The 16,474-nt window shown below is 41.5% G+C and overlaps 2 protein-coding genes across 4 annotated transcripts in view; one reads left to right on the top strand and one right to left on the bottom strand.

The window, feature by feature from the left end:
* The first annotated feature begins 163 nt into the window (after positions 1-163).
* On the top strand, positions 164-6,716 carry cbx1b (chromobox homolog 1b (HP1 beta homolog Drosophila)). 3 transcript variants are annotated; one of them, XM_005725800.2, is made up of 6 exons: positions 164-434; positions 2,304-2,385; positions 2,628-2,781; positions 4,687-4,840; positions 5,861-5,955; positions 6,053-6,716. In XM_005725800.2, exons 2-6 carry the CDS (start codon positions 2,331-2,333, stop codon positions 6,192-6,194), a joined length of 600 nt encoding a protein of 199 aa, XP_005725857.1. In that variant the 5' UTR covers positions 164-434; positions 2,304-2,330; the 3' UTR covers positions 6,195-6,716. The 3 variants fall into 3 exon arrangements, with proteins under 3 accessions (XP_005725857.1, XP_013764393.1, XP_013764394.1); XM_013908939.1 differs by having other exon boundaries at positions 164-423; XM_013908940.1 differs by having other exon boundaries at positions 164-306.
* A 2,553-nt stretch (positions 6,717-9,269) lies between these two features.
* The window catches only part of nfe2l1b (nfe2 like bZIP transcription factor 1b), a 9,628-nt gene continuing 2,423 nt past the window's right edge, over positions 9,270-16,474 (bottom strand). The window contains exons 3-6 of the mRNA XM_005725948.2: positions 15,653-15,909; positions 13,049-13,138; positions 12,450-12,608; positions 9,270-12,297 (exon numbers count right to left, since the gene is read on the bottom strand). Of these exons, the coding sequence (XP_005726005.1) occupies positions 10,918-12,297; positions 12,450-12,608; positions 13,049-13,138; positions 15,653-15,909 (1,886 nt within the window). The 3' untranslated portion in view covers positions 9,270-10,917. The remainder of the gene's footprint in view (positions 12,298-12,449; positions 12,609-13,048; positions 13,139-15,652; positions 15,910-16,474) is intronic.

The following is a 16,474-nucleotide window of genomic DNA, read 5'->3' on the forward strand; positions in this document are numbered from 1 at the left end:
TGGGTATTTATCCAGCTGTGCACAGATTTATAAAGCACCTCGAGCATCTATAACCTGTGTTTATAACGCAGGGAGGTCCGCTTCGTTCATCTCCAGCCCGCCGTTTGCGCGCATGCTGCTTCCGTAGATCTGTATATCGTCCGCACCGAGAGCGAGTGGCGCGTGCTGGCGCCGAGCATTCCATCCGCGTGCTTCGCGGTCTGCGGAGGGGCTCCTCCTCGCGCTCCAGCGGGCGTTTCCCCTCCTTCTTCTGCTCCCTTCACGCCAGACGAAGGGGCGGAAACGACACATTTCGCCGTGGAGAAGGTAGCGGCTCTGTGTTTCGACAACAAACCGACACAAACGTTATTACCGTAAACCTGCGATAGCCGTAGCTGTTTCATTTCGGCTCGGGCGGAAGTTTTAAAACAAACCGATTACACTGTAAGTCATCGGTGAGTTCCATTTTTTCACCCTCCTCCTTCCAAACGTGCTCTAACGCTGGATTGTGCATGAGGCTAACGTTAGCTAGCTGGGAGGTTTATTTTAAGTCAGTATTAAAAAGACACCTGCTCAGGAGACTAGCTCCGCATACTGCGCGGTTATTCGCGGTGTTTACATCCGACAGGCATCCCTGAGCCGCTACATTAGTTGCTACCACGAAGGCAATATGGAGGAATCGCCAGCTAGCTGTACACTGTGGGTCCCTGCAAGGCTTTTGTCGTGCGCTCTTTTCTTCTACCTCTCGCTCTCTGCTAACATTAAAAATAATCCCTTCTACACTGAGCACAGAGGAGTATTTTACACCGCGACAACGCCCCTTTCCCCCAAAGTAATCCAGTTTCTTTTTTAATTAGCCCCTCCACGCTGCTGCTCAGCCGCCGCCAGGTGTTGCAAATCTCACGTTGTTGATGCTGACTGCTACATGTACGGCCATAGATGCCTCCCTACCCTGCCTCCGCTTTATTATTAATCGACTAAATTATGAATAAAGACAGAAATGTTGGAATCGACATACTGGGAGGATGCATACTCATTTTTGTTGAACCTAGAATAAAATAACACATATGGTAAAATCTATTGTTCTTTAATAGCTGGACAACCTGTTCTCATGAAGCACACACCAAACACATTCAATGGGATTATTTTAATCAATGGGAAATGAAAAATGTGGAATCAATAACAAAAACATCACAATTTTAGTACTCTTAATTCTTTGAGGCATGAGTAAGATCTGACAGATCAGCTTTGCAGAATGAACCATTACTTCCCTCAGTTTCCACCATACATTTGATGTACCTCGTCCCTGAAGTGAAAAACCTTTAACACTCTTTCCTCAGTGGCAGGTTGCACACCTTATCATTACCAAAAACTTTCATCACGGAATGAGAAAAAGTTCCAAATCTGAGCATACACCTGTCCAGTTACTGTTGAGTCAATGACTGCCGCCTCCTCTTGTTCTCCACCTGTCTTGCAACCCCATACCATGAATGAGTGGGGATATTTGCTTGTTTTCTTCAGGCAAAAGTTCCAGCATCACCTTCTCGACCAGCCCAGATTCATCACTGAACATCTCTTTAATCCAGTAATCCACTACCCATGATTGGTTTTTTTGTTAGCCCACTCTGTGCTTGTTTTATTTTCCTGTATGGAAATCCCATTTCAATCAGCCCCTCTCTTCCACTTCTGTCACAAACATTAAATAGTTTTTCTTCTTTTTTTTGCTTTTTGCTGTGCATTTCTATCATGAGTTTTCTGTTTGAATGATCCAAATTGTAGACACAACTGAGAACAACCCCTTTAGTCAGATTCCCTCTTTAAGCTCATTAGGGTCACGCTTCACCATCAACAGCTTTTGCAGACTTTTGCATATGTACATTTACTATGGTTATGCTACTTGAGCTGGAAAAAATGCAATTTATTAAGGTAATGAAGCCAGAATATCAGAGATTTGTTTATTTGCAGCAAAGTGAGAAAAGAGAGAGAAAAAAAGCTGAATGAACATCCTCCAAGTGTGGTGATTCCATCATTTTTGCTGGGGCTTGTATATGCAATTGTCTTACTTTGCACTCTGCAGAAGCACATGGAAATACCATTCTGTGAGCTTATATCATGTCATATAAGGTTATAAATCATGGTTAACATGAGGCAATGTAGATTAGACAATCACTTCTTTGACAGAAAAGCTCTTAAACCTTTAAAAAAAAAACCCACAATCATAGGCTGATTGTAATAATCGGCATTGCCTCTCATGCTTCTCGTCATTGAATCCCATTCTCCAATGCTGTTTTTTTCCAACATGCAACAATCTTGACGTTGACCAGGCACCTGCGGGTCCCCAGGTCTACCTGATGAGTATGAGCCTGACTACAGAACCCTCTAACGATGGTCCCACTGTTACAGAAGGTTTTAAAGATCATTATTTCCTAACATGAATTTCTCTGTTTCACTTGTCGTTGTGCGATTAAGGTGTGTGTCAAGAAATGAATCGTGTACGTGACTCTATAAGTGTTTGTGATGCCATTTGAACTCGGCAGACACATGTCAGCGTCTGTAACTCTGCAGGCAGTAAGAGTTCTCAGTTTCAAGCCACTGAGGCATCTGGGGCCACAGATGTGTTCTCATTTCCCCTGTTTGCAAACCGACAGAGAGCAAAATGACTTCGGCTGAGAAGGACAAGAAGCCAGATGAAGTGGCCGAGGAAGAAGAAGAGGAGGAAGAATATGTGGTGGAAAAGGTTCTGAATCGACGGGTGGTGAAAGGCAAAGTAGAGTACCTTCTTAAGTGGAAAGGCTTCTCTAAGTAAGTGTTTAAAAAATTAATTCATGGGTCACTGGTTGGCTCATGTCAGCTCATTCACACTTTTATCTTCACCCGACAACCCAGATTTGCCAAACAAACGCCAGATGAAAGATGCACTTCTTAACATGAGCTATGCAAAAGTTAAGGTTCCTGCTAGGGCTGTTCGATATAACGATATATATCGATGACGATATAAAAACGTCTATCGTTTCATTTTACGCTATCGTTTGTTTTGTGGTGTCGCAAAATAAACTGTTTTCGGCAATATTTTTTCATCGTTTTGATGGTCACTGTAGTGGCTATATTAATTTCTCTCTTTCTCTTATATTTAATATAACCACACAGACGGACAAGCGCCTGTTTTTATGCGTTGTCGTTAGCATCAACAACAGTAACAGCATCGCGTGTCCGCTTGTTTATGTTCCACATAAACCTTTCACAATGAAGCTCAAGATCCTGTTGAGACTTTTCAAAATAAACTGAATAACGTGAAAGAGCAGATTATTTACGGATGAGAAGTAAAAAAGAGCCGCCAGGTGCTAAAAAAAAAACCTTAGACTCAAACGTTAGAACAGGCTTTTCCCCGCAGCACGCTGTGTAATAAATACTCACAAAGAAAACGGCGTTACAACTTATGTCTAAAAATGTATCGTTTCATGCATCGGTTAAAACACTCGACTCCAGCTACATGACGCCCAGCTGGAAACACTTCACGCAAGTCGAGCTGCCCGAGATTCACAGAATTTACAGAAAATGTTACATTTTTGTGATTTATATCGTTATCGGGACGATAGAATTCTTATATCGGGATATGAGATTTTGGTCATATCGCACAGCCCTAGTTCCTGCTGTTGTTGGTTTTCTGTAAAGGGTTTTTAATGTTTTTCTAGCATCATTAAAGGTTTCGAGTATCTGGTAGTACGGCAGCTCGGTCTGCTAGATCTGATTCAGATCTAACAGGTGTTTTTAATGGAGGTAGTCATATGTGCCTCAAAGTTTTAATGAATATATTTGTTTCAAAGGTTCACGTCTGTGGTGTGGGAACGTGAACTCTAAGGAGCCACATGTTGACTTTGAAAACAGCTGCTATAAGAGTTAGATGTCATTACATGCAGCTTAAAATCAAATCATTTAAAAAAAATGCCAAAGAAAACACAGTTTTACACACATTAGTGTTTTTGTACCAACAAAGAGATTTCTAAAGAACTATTAGCCAGAAAATCGGCATATATTGCCATGGGTGGGTCCTTAAAAAGTCTGATCTGATCTATCTGCTGTGCTCTGATGCCTTCATAGGAGGCATCAGAGAAGGGAAGCAGGCCGACTTACCAAAATACTCTAAAACTGGACTGAAAATCAGTGGTAACAGGTGTTGTGGAGTGATGAATCCAAAAATTAAAATTTTTGGTTCAAATTGATGTCAGTATGTACGGATAAGTGTCTACAGCCCACCGTTAAAACACGGTGGAGGTTCAGTCATGGTGTAGGGCTGCATTTGAGTCACTGATGTTGGGAATTTTGTCAAAATATCTGGACTCAATATCTGCCCCCACCCACCCAAAAAACCCCACCAAAACATCAGATCTTTGATCTGACATGCAATCTGACTGGCAGTGGCCTAATTTTTCAGCAAGACGATGCCAAAAACACAGCAAATAACTGTATTAAAAATGGACTGGCCTCCCCAGAACCATTGTGTGAGGGAAAGTTATTGTATAGCTTGTGTAAGTATCTTTGCAAAAAGTGAGAAAAACATCAGGACTCTATGTTATCAGACTCCAGTGATACTCAGCTGGACTCTGAAAGCAGCTTTCGCATGATGATAGTGGAGAATATTTTGACTGTAAACATCACAAGCAACTAAATGAGGAGTTAAATCATATTTTCGTGTATTTAAATCTACAGTGAAGATAACACGTGGGAACCAGAAGAAAACCTGGACTGTCCAGATTTGATTGCAGAGTTCCTGCAGTCCCAGAAATCAGCACATGATGGAAAAAGGAAGGCAGCCGGAGAAGCAGAAGGAGACGACAGTAAATCAAAGAAGAAGAAAGATGATGTGAGTTCCAATTTTTCCATGAGTCTCGTTTAATGCCAAGTTATCTAAAAATACACTTCACTGTTAAGAAAAAATGAAAGGAGCACTTAACCTGATATACCAAAAAGTCAGGATGTTGTGTAAAATGTAAATAAAAACTCAATGCCGCGATAAAATTCAAAACAAGCTAATTTTTTTTGTGTTCTGTTGTCAATAAAATATAGGTTTGTGAGATTTGCAAATTACTGTTTCATTTTTATTTACATTTTACACAACATACCAACTTTTTAGGAAATAGTTTCTAATTTCTTGAGAACAAAATGATGTGATAACAGTGGAAACCAGGATAACCAGTGATGACAGGATTAGTTCCTGTATGCATTCCCAACAACATCTGGGCATGCTTCTTCACCTCCTCCTAGACCTGAATCATCAGTCTGTGGTGCTGTTTAGCCCCATTTGATGTACCAATAGTGTCCCAGAGGTTCTCTGTTGGATTCAGGTCAGAACATGAGGGGCTTTCCGTGGCTTCCATGCCTTCAACGTTTAGGACTATGAGGCTGGGCAGGACAAACCCTGGGCTCTCTGCACCAGCTTAAGGTGGTTTGACACCAGGTGTGAAGATTCCATTCCAGTACCTTTAACCCAGAAGTCCCCCCTATAATCATTGTTGACCCACTTCTCAAGACTCTCACATCTATCAAACATGCTCAGTGTAAACCTCTTCCTCTTATCTGTGAAGAGAGCAGGGTGCCAGTTGTGGACCTGCCAGTTCTAATGTGTTTTTCTTGTGAATACCAGTCAAACTGCAGAGTGCTGGGCTCTGAGTTAGGTCAGAGCCGTGTACATGAGTAACCAGCTGGAGGTTGTTTTGTTGGGCTCTGGTAGTGTTCCCCCTGTTCCTCCCAGAACCTACCAGAAATGTCTTGTATGATTGATTAGAAATCTTTTTGTCTCCGATTTGACGGTTTTTCTGTGGGCATCCTGTGGGCATCCTGTATTAGGATGGATTTAAGTTTTATTTTGTTTCTTGATCCTCAGACAGAGAAGTTAAGGGGCTTTGCTCGAGGTCTGGATCCAGAAAGGATTATCGGTGCCACAGATTCCACAGGAGAACTCATGTTCCTCATGAAATGGTGTGTAAGTGTTGCCCCACACGTTGGGAATTCAAATGTGCCATTAAATGCGTTTCTACAGTAGGTTAAATTACTTTTTCCTTTGCCCTTTTTAAAGGAAAAATTCAGATGAAGCGGACCTTGTGCCGGCGAAAGAGGCCAACGTCAAGTGTCCGCAAGTGGTCATCTCTTTCTACGAAGAACGGCTCACCTGGCACTCGTACCCCTCCGAAGACGAGAAGAAGGATGAGAAAAACTAGCACAGGGCGAAGGGGCAGGAGGAGAAGAAATGTCATTTTGAACTTCAGTGTACTTTCCATGAGGGAGGGGAGGCGAAGAAGGGGGATGGGCCAGAGGCAAGCAAGACATCCTGGACTCATTAGTCTTCTTGGCGTAGTATCACTCATTCGATTCTACTTTTATCCAGATCAAATCTCCATGTAAATATCCTTCAGATTTGCTTGACAAAAACCAGCTCAAACAAAGCAGTGTTAATTTTCCCTTCACCAGGCTTTCGATGTCCTTTCCACATCTGGCTCATCTTGCAATGACATCGTATCAGTGAGGTGATGTTTTCATTTCTTTCGCGTGCCATTGTTTTTACTCTGTTTATCAGCGCTCTCCGGGGCCAAAACTGTGTTCATTTTAGGCGTTTCCTTAGCATCCGTATTGATGTACGGTTATGAACAACTTCTGTAATATTTTGTTCTTTGGTAATCTTTGTAGTGTTTGTCACGTCTTGCTTGTCGCTTTTGGAGAATAAACCACTTTTTGTTACAGCGGCTTTGTGTCACTTTAAATTTGAAGATAATTATCATCTTTACATTCTGGTTAATTTATCAGACTGGCTAAAAATGTTGTTTTATTTCAAGGTAACGTGTCTGTCTGTAGTTTAGATGCCTGAATTTTTCTGATTTTCTTTATCACATGCAGGTTAAAAGTCACTGTTGAGAGAAAAAGTTGGATTGCATTTCAATAAATGCCACGATGTAAAACTGAGACCAGAGCAGGAAGTCAAACAGCGTTTCTGCTGTCTGGATAGCCGGTTACTTCAAGGTAAACCATTGTTCGAGGTATAATAACTGAAGGGGACCGATTAGGGCTTTCTTTATTTTCTGGCAATTATATTTGCATGACAAGCATAAAATTGCTGGTTTGACTTCGGCTGGAGACACAAATCCCCTCTGGGGTTGAATAAGGAAGGGCATCCGGTGTAAAACATGCTGCAGCGACCCCTTGTGACGAGGAAGCGGCTGAAAGTAAACACTGACCGACTTTCAAACAATATGTGAGATCTCAAAGGTGAGCGCGTGCACGCACCTCAGCACCATTTCAGGCAGGTTTTTCCCTACTCTTGACCATTTATGATGTCAAAGAGTAAATATTTCTAATCTGATCATCTCAGGCACAGCAGGAGTCCCACCCATGTGCTGTTCGAACAGGGCACATCAAGCTGCAAAACCAAACTTGGAATACAAGTGCATGGAAATGTTGAGGTAATCTGTCAGCTCTACAGAAGCATAAAGAAAAAACAAAGGAAGGCAAAGTTGGCGATTTACATTCCTACCTCACCTATTGCTCTGGGTAGTGTCCGAAAGAATGAGATCGCAGATACAAGCGGCCAAAATGAGCTTCGTCTGGAGGATGTCTGGGCTCAGCATTACAGATCAGGAGAGGGGCTCAGAGCAGAGCTCGACACTGAAAGGAGCCAGCTGGAGTGGTTCGAGTATCTGACCATGCCTCTTGGATGCATCCCAGGTGAGATGTCTCAGGCATTCCCTACAGGGAGGACACGCTGGTGAATGATATCTCTCAAGAACACCTCGGTATCTCCCTCCAGAAGAGCTGCGGGAGTTCCCTGAATTATTGATGTTTTAACACGCCACATCCAAACCTTGTTTGCAAGCAGCAGAAAGGTGGCTCAAAGGGAGGAGATGACCTGAGGGGCTGGTCAGTATTAGATAAATAGGGGTTATTTTGAGCTGTGGATCAAGCAAAGTTACTCTAAAAGAAACCAAAAATAATAGAAAAAAAGGAAGCTGAAAATAAACCTTTTTCAGGTTGTTCATGGTCAAGGTATCTAGTGCCTTCGCCGACTGGAAGCCTGAAACATGGACAACTAGAACACAAGAGTCACAGGTGAAAATAAAAACACTTTATTAATCAATAAAAACAATTCTTGATTGCCAGCAAATACCTCAAAACGGAGGGAACTACATCCAAACTCAAAGCAGAGGGTGTGACCGTTAATGGAGACGTTTTTAAACAGACTACATAAAATCATAACAAACACAAACATGAAAATATTTACAGAACAAGACAGACAAAAAAAGTGCACTAAGTAGTAGCAGTACTAAGTAGTTGGTGTTACACTGAAGTGAATGTTAACCAGAGGTTCATGCCTGAATATCACATTTAATGAGGACACTTCTCCGTTCAAAACTGTTTTTTTGGACATCATCTTAATGTTGCGAGTTCTGTTCAGCCTCTTGGAAAAAGATCTAGCCTATCTCCTATCTCAGCTGACACAACGGACCTATTTTATTTATTTTTTTAAGAAGGTGATATAACACATGTACTGACAAACTTCATTCAAATAGACAAGTAATAGCACTTCTACTTTGAGAACATTTTTTTAAATCCCTCCTCTCTTCGGTTCTCAAAACCCATAAAAGTGACGGAAACGTTAAATAAAGGCATTCAGATCAAAGTGGCCACGACACGTGTCGTCATTTCACACATTCGAGTTGCTTTTGTGTTATCAGTCGCGTGGCTCGCTCTGTTATAAACACAAAAACTTGATTGAAGCCAACACTTTGGCTTTACAGCAGTTTAAAAAAAATCCTCAAGTGGTTTTTCGTACAGTCGCAACGCCGTACCAGGGTCGTTCAAAGTAAAACAAAATCTACAGGGCGAGGAGAATCAGGCAACTCGATTTAAACTGCAATTATAGAGAACTCTAAAACATTTCCAAGAAAAAAAATTGGCAAATATGAGTAGAAACTGAATAGAAACTTGCAAAGTAGTTTTTTTGTTTTTGGTCATTTTTTTAGTCAAGCAACTTTATCTAACCAAAAAAAACAACCTGTTTTCTTGTTACAGCTTTATGTTTTTGAATTGATCTTTTCTTTTTCTTTTTCCACAATTTCCTTTTTGCTTTGTTAATTTACATATTCTTTTCTCATTCATTTGCAACTAGTTTTCTATGAAATTTGCATTTTTTCTTGTGAATTGTCTGTTTTTTCTCATAAATTTTCTTTACAACAGACTTTTTACTTTTTTTTAAAAAACTGTGAATTTTCATTTCATTTTCTTGATAATTTTCTGCAGTTTTAATGTAAATTTCCATTTTTTTCCTCATGAATTTGCCTGTTTTGTTTTCCTAAAATATCTCTTTCGACTGTAAATATTCTCCTAATTATTTTTCTCTTAAATTTTTCAGGTCTTCTTCCCATAAATTTGCCAGTTTGTTTCTTGTTTCTGGTTTTGAAATAATAAACAGGTTTTTTCTCCTCAATTTGAGGTTAAAGCAAAACAATTCTGAGAAAACAAACAAACAACAACAACAACAGCAACAAAAATCTCTATTCTTTTGTCTCAGGCCTTCACCTCAGCTTCGCCAAGCTTTTTAAATTGTTTTCGCCCTTAACCGGCCCTAATACACTGTTGTATTTAACATTTGGCGCGTATGTTACTTGAAAGGGAAGTTGCTACACCCCAGCGTCAACTGAGCCTGCCTTCTGTTAATGCTAAAAATGGGGCATCCAAGAAAACTGAATGACTTTGACTCAAGACTGCCTGGAGTTGGTTTTAATAATGCACTACTCTCTGGAGCTCCTGGCCCATCACCGTTATCTTGAATTCTTCCTTTAATTACAGGCTCAGAATTTAGAATTCAACAAAAAGGGTGTAGGCGTCTATGTAAAGCTGATGTGGCTAGACCTATAACCTTGCTTATACTACAGATTATGAACAGTTAATAAGAGCCTTCCTAAACGCAGCTCCCGTATTTAATCCTGCAGCGAAGGAATAGCGACAGACACGGCAAAATGCATACAGCCAAGCCTTTTAAAGACAAATTACAGTGCTATGTATAATTTATAAGGAAGTCGATACATTTTGCAATGCAGCGTGCCTCCTCCCTAAATCTGCTCCCCTTCAAAGACTTCACCTCCAGGCCTCTTTCAGCAGTGACCAGCGCAAGAATGCTCTCAGCCTCCCACTCCTCTCATCTCAACATCCACCTTCCACACATCAAACCCGATCTATTTATGGCCTTCTAAACTTAGATGCCACCTGACTCAAAAACTGGAACCTACAGAATTAGAGTGCAGTGTTGGAGCATTTAAGATGTATACAGATCATGTGATGTGCACCAAATACAACCTTTGGTTAGTATAGGTGTTAATTGGCATCCTAAAATAATGGACTTCCTTTTGGCCTTTGGTATCTAAACTCACAACCATCGATGCATTTCTTTGCAACTTAAAAGCCTCAGTGACTATGAAAATCACCAAAAGTCTCCAGGGTGGGATGTGATCTGATAGTCCTTTAAAACCTTCGGTGCATAGGTATTCCAAACATCCTCGACAGTGTTCTTGTACTCCCCCAGTCCCTTCTTTCACCCTGCGAAACTCCTCCATCCTTAGTGGTTTGGTGCAAAAGGATCAAGAGCAGCTAATTTTTTTTTCTTCTTCCTAATAGCTCGTTTTATGTCCTTTTATATCCCCCTTCTCCTCGTCTAAATAATTAAATCTCAGTACTTGAACGAAGAGCTACTTCTGCGTCAAAGTTGTTTCCAGGAACAAAAATTGTAGGAACAGAATGAAACGGGAGAAACTAATGCAGGAAGAGTAGTCAACAATGCCATTTTTCTACTCACCACAATCTTCTTAAAGGAAATAAGGACATCTCTCTCGTGTCTGCAGAAATCTTTCTTACTGACTTAGCAAAGTTATAGAATAAACAGCAGTTTGTGCTCCCTCACTTCTTTTTGTCCTTCTGTTTTTTCTCTGGCTTTCGGTTCTGCTCGGCGGTCGTCACGCCGCGGGGCATGATGAGCACGCTGCCGTCGGCGCTGTACTGCAGCGAGTACTCGCTGGGAGGATAGGGCCGGCCCTCCTCGTCCCGCAACTGAGTGAACACCTCTTGGTACAAGCTTTGCATCTTCTGCTTCATTTGCCGGATGGAGCGAATGAATTCCATCTTCTCCTTCAGCAGGCGGGCCTTGTCGCGCCTCAGATCTTGGACGCCCTGCTCCAGCTTTATGATGGTGTCCAGCTTGCGTTTGCGGCAGTTCTGGGCTGCCATCTTGTTCTTCCCGCGCCTGCGGATGTCACGGATGAGGGCCAGCTGGGCTTCGCTCAGGTGGTGCTTGGCTAGCAGCTCGTTGAACTCTTCCACGGGCAAGTTGATGATCTTTTCGTTGGAGAAGGGGATTTTCATGGCCCGGGCTCTGCGCTCGTCGCGGCTTGAGTGCTTGTCGAGCAGGTCCTGAGGAGGCTGAGGCTTTGAGTTTTGTTTGTCACGGACAGTCTTCTTCCCGACCGAAATGGGGAGCTCTGGGTGCTCAGAGAAGGCAGAGGAAAGCGGCAGGTTGTAGGTATGATTATGGCTGATGCTGTCAAGTTGAGGGAGAGTGTGGAACTGGGAGGGGTCCTGATAGCTCATACGGCAGAGCTTGCTATATTCAGGCTGGTAACCTCCAACAGCTCCTTCCTCTGTCTCTACAGTGGCCACCTCAGAGTCAGTGCTGTAGCCCACAGCTCCTTCCTCCGAGAAAGTGGCAGACGTTGAAGAGGAGGAAGCTGCAGATGAGCAGGAGGTTTCTGAGCTGCTTGGGGAGGCCGGGCTGTGGCTGGAGTCCAGGGAAAGACCAGAATCTGAGTCAAGCTCATCCTCCAACTGGGACGCCTGGGCCTGACTGAAGCCCTCCTCCATGGCGAGGTCCAACAGGCTGATTTCGTCAAGCATCGACTCCTCCAGCAGGGTGCTGAAAGGATCGGGGAGGACAGGGGTGGAAGTAACGTTGTTACTGGAACTGTTCACGTGTGGCGGGAGAAAGATCCCAGTTAGGTTGGTGGCTCCGAATGTGGAGTTGATGTTAGTGGAGTTGCTGGAGGAGGGTCTAAGTGTGGCGGTTCTTGGGGCAATGCTTGCCGAGTCCAGCTGAGGGTTAAAAATCTGGGGGAAGTCTTGGCTGCAGCTGGGGAGGGAAGCCTGATGAAGGCTGACATCCTGGTTTATTGGTGTCGAGCGAGTAGACAATTCAAAGTTTCCCGCAGTGCTTGACTCAGTTGTCCCACTTATGGCACTTATGCTGCTTGAATTGGTGTGGAGAGAAGTGTTGTTCACTTCCATTGCCTTTAAAAAACGAGTTTAAAGAGAACAATGCATTATTTTAAAACAATGTTAAAATAATTTCAGTATTTTGAATTTAATGTAGACCTGAAGGTGTCTGGTGTTACAAAATATACTTCACAAGCAATCATGAGGACAAAACAAAACCATCTTACTTGTAGCTCCATGATGGCCATGATGTCTTGCCACTGCTGCTCCAGGTCTAACTGTGGTTCTGCTGAGGGCAGCTGTGGCACCAGAGGGAGGCCCTGAGATGTAGAAGGAACTTCTTCATTGGAAACGGCAATTTCTGGGCTGACAACCGGGGCTGGAAACTGATTAAAAATATCACATAAATTAAAAAATAACTTGATTTTACATTATATGTAGCTTATTGTGCCAATTTATCCAATTGAAAATATGAGACTGTAGGTCTGATTTATCTTTCAGCTGCACTAAAGTAAGAACTGCTCAAGTTTTGAGAAAAGGGGAGTGCATCGTATCTCATCAGTCAAATCCAAGGCATCCTGCTTAGGCTGCTCTAGCCTGCCTTGAATTACTGCTTCCTCCACCCCAACTCCTCACACTTGTCAATATCATATTTGCTTTTCCTGATGGCTGGTCTGTTCTGTTCCCTAGTTAGTGGTTTCTGCTGCTGCTCTCACTGCCTTAGGCTTTCCGCACATGTATGTGGGGGGGAGGGGAAGGAGCGATGCCACCAAAAAAATAAAATATGTGGCCATGACAATTTCAACAGCAGATTTTTCTTTGTTACCTCAGTTTCTTCTCCAAAAGGGAATGTGGCCTCCAACAGCCTCAAGCATTCTTGTAGAGACAGTGAGGTCTGTGTGCCGAGAGCTGGGAGCTGGTAACACCGAAGAAAAAAAAAGAAAAAAGAAAGGTAATAATCTTAAAGTGTTTTCACAAGAGAAGCTCTTATATTTTATTTGTCCAGACAAAATGGCTTTTTTTGTACACACATGAAAAAGTTCATATATATGAATTGGTATGGGGGATTGCTGCCTAAATTTGAATAATTATCCAGGGTATAAACCAGGGCTTCCCTCACCAAAGACATTCCTAGTTGACAAGTAGTTGCCATTTTAGGTCAGCAATTCTTAAACTGTGGGGCACACAACCAGGGAAAAAAATATGGAGTAGAACTTAGTTAATTGAAGGTCGGCTTTTTACTGCATATTCAGAACTCTGGTGCTCACTAAAGTGGCTGCGGCCATCCCGTCAGAGGAAAATCACCAGGACGATATAAAGAAAAAATCAGATACAAATATTTTTAACCAGCTATTTTTACATGGGTTTTTACTGGGGCTTCTGAAAAGCCAGAAAAAAAAAGTGTGAGAACCACTGTTTTAGGTCATTTGTTAACTCTTTGTTACATCTTTTTAATTCACTTACACATATGCTTTTTGGGGGGGAATCAAAAAATGTTTTTTTACTTAATTAATTAATAATTTTTTTACTTCCAGGTAGGAGACGAAAATCTAATCAACACTTACATTACAAAGAAATACAACAGCGAAGTTTAAAAGCAAAAATATACATTTTACAAAAACATGTGCACCCAGCCAGGACAGCTCCTAATCTAAGAGTGGTCCATTGTGGCTAACATTAGGCTACATGCACGTTTAAACAGTAAATCAGTGCTTGAGGTTAACAACTGACTCACCTGAGGGGTTTCCGGGCACATTATTGAGGTCATCCTTGACCGTCTTTAAATGATATCACACTTTGGATTTATAGCCCAAAAACTATGCAAATGATTTTGTCAGTTTGTGAGCGGTTTTATTTTTTTTTACGCAGCCAATCAACCAACTCAAACCCGATCATGGCTTCTTAGTCACTAACTTTGCCAATAGAAATCAAGACATTGCTTTCTTAACAGTGCTTGTGATTGTTTCACATCACAAGCAAACTCCAGCAGATTCTGCTTGGAAGCAGACTTGAGACCCTCCTTTTTTGAGGGCTCTCCTTTGGGCTTTCACACCCTGCCCATATTAGCTCAAACAGTTTAAGGCTGTAAGCATCAGTCATTCCGACAGTCCAGCTCAGGGGTGTCCAACATGTGGCCCAAGGGCCAAAAATGTCTCCCAATGTGGGGGTTTAAATTATTATTATTATAATTTTTATTTAAAGGCAGAAATTTGTGACTTTTCACTGTATTTTTCTCTTTAAGGAAAGATAACCTCATGAAAGTCTGAACTGTTAACCTGAGGCAGAGATCTGAGTAATCGTCATTTTTACAACCTTCTTACTAACAAAGAAATCACCCATAGCATACAATACTAGGCCAAAAAAGTACCGGATAAACAAAAACAAAACAAAAAATAAACCCAACAGGTGGGTTTTTTTGGGTTTGTTTTACTATTACTTTCATTATATATCAGAAAAAGTGTGTGTGTGTGTGTGTGTGTGTGTGTGTGTGTGTGTGTGTGTGTGTGTGTTGGGGAGAGGGGGGGATTTCTGTGAATTAACAGAAAACTTCTGTTTTATTTTACAGGACAAAGTCCAGGAAACGAGCTGTCAATACTTTTTCTGTAATTTTACCATGCAGCCAGTTTCCTTTGATTTACTGCAGCAGCATTTCTTTGTAATGTGGAAAAACAGACACAGTCAGAAATGCACTTACTTTTCTAAATACGTCTCGATCTGGTCATAATTGGTTTAAAAACAAACAAACCCCAACCCCTTCTTTTAAGTCTAGCTGCTGAAATTTTAAGGCCTAAACAGACAAATTCCTGTAATCTCTCATTTGTTTCTTGGACTATTAATGCAGTTAGTTAATACTCTGTGTATTTGTCAAGTCAATCCCCAGCTAATGTATCTAATCAATATTTAACACAAATTTCTTTTGCTTTTGATTTCGTTATGGGTTTGTATAAACCCTGTGCTTGACACTATGCGTCTCTATGCAGTTGTACTTTTATGGTGGGTAACATGATCTTGTGATTCTGAACTGCCTCTGGTTCGCTGGAAAATTCTCTTGGATGGGAAGCCTTAAAATAAATGCAATACAGTCATGTGCGTCTCTGTGAAATGAACTTCTACCTTAATCTAACTGCAACGGCTTGATGTGCTTTATATTACCGGCTTGTGTGACTCAACAACGAGATGATGCTATTACATACATGCGGAGCAATTTTGATTTTGAGCACAAATTTTTAAACTTGCAACATCTTGGTCAAATGCAGCAAAGAAACTAAGTGGAAAGTCTCTACATTTATAAAATTAATACTGAGCAGAGAAAATTTCCTTTTTATCACCTGTGTACAGCTCCTATTTTTAAGTTTCCTTTTTATGTCTTAAAAGGCAGGCGTCCGACTAAAAACAATAGCATATAATGAAAGGCTTGGTGTTAACAAACCTGCTCAGGAATGCTCTCTCCAGTCTCTCCATCCACTGGTGGAGCCCCTTGTAAGTTCACGCCATTTCTCCAGCTTTCTTGTTCCTCATTCCTGTCTTTGTTCTCCTGTGGGCTGGGCTTCTCCTCCTCGTTTTCCTTCTGACGGTTGCTGTAGTTAAAAACTTCTCTTCCTGCGCCAAGATCAATGTCCTGTCGCCATAGGATGTCAATCAAGTCAATGTCCTGAAAAAACACAGAGCAACCATTGAAAAATGGCCCTGTATAGAGAGGAAAGGTACTTTAATAGCCACATACTGACTATCAACATATTTGGCATGTGCACGACTAAAAATATGACCTAATATATGATAAATCGTCACTTTTTATTAAACCTTTTATATGGGCCGTTTTCATCTGAGAGTGGATATAACACAAATCAGATGATGTAACCGTGACATAAACACTTGGGCACGGTAGTTATCATGTGATCAGAAAGAAGTCTTGCTTTATTGCAATCCAATAATGACTGTGAACTCGATCTCCACAGTGTCAATATGGCCATTGTGTGTTGAGAATACTTCACATAATAGTTAATGTGAGAAATAACAACACATAAACACTAAACGTAAAAGAAACAAACAAAAAGATTGTATAGTTATCATGTCTTTTGTTCCATTTTAAGGTAAGGAAGTAAACTGGGGGGGGCTGCTCGCCATGCATTTCAAAGTTGGAGAATGTTAAATATGGCCAGAACCACAGCTGTATTAAATGTGACTCAACTGGTTCGACTAAAAATATCACACACTGATAAAAGACCTAGGGTGGAGGCTGTTTTTATTACTC

The sequence above is a fragment of the Pundamilia nyererei genome, unplaced genomic scaffold, assembly GCF_000239375.1.
Source record: "Pundamilia nyererei isolate P.nyererei 1_Seehausen unplaced genomic scaffold, PunNye1.0 scaffold00017, whole genome shotgun sequence".
NCBI classification, from domain to species: domain Eukaryota; kingdom Metazoa; phylum Chordata; class Actinopteri; order Cichliformes; family Cichlidae; genus Pundamilia; species Pundamilia nyererei.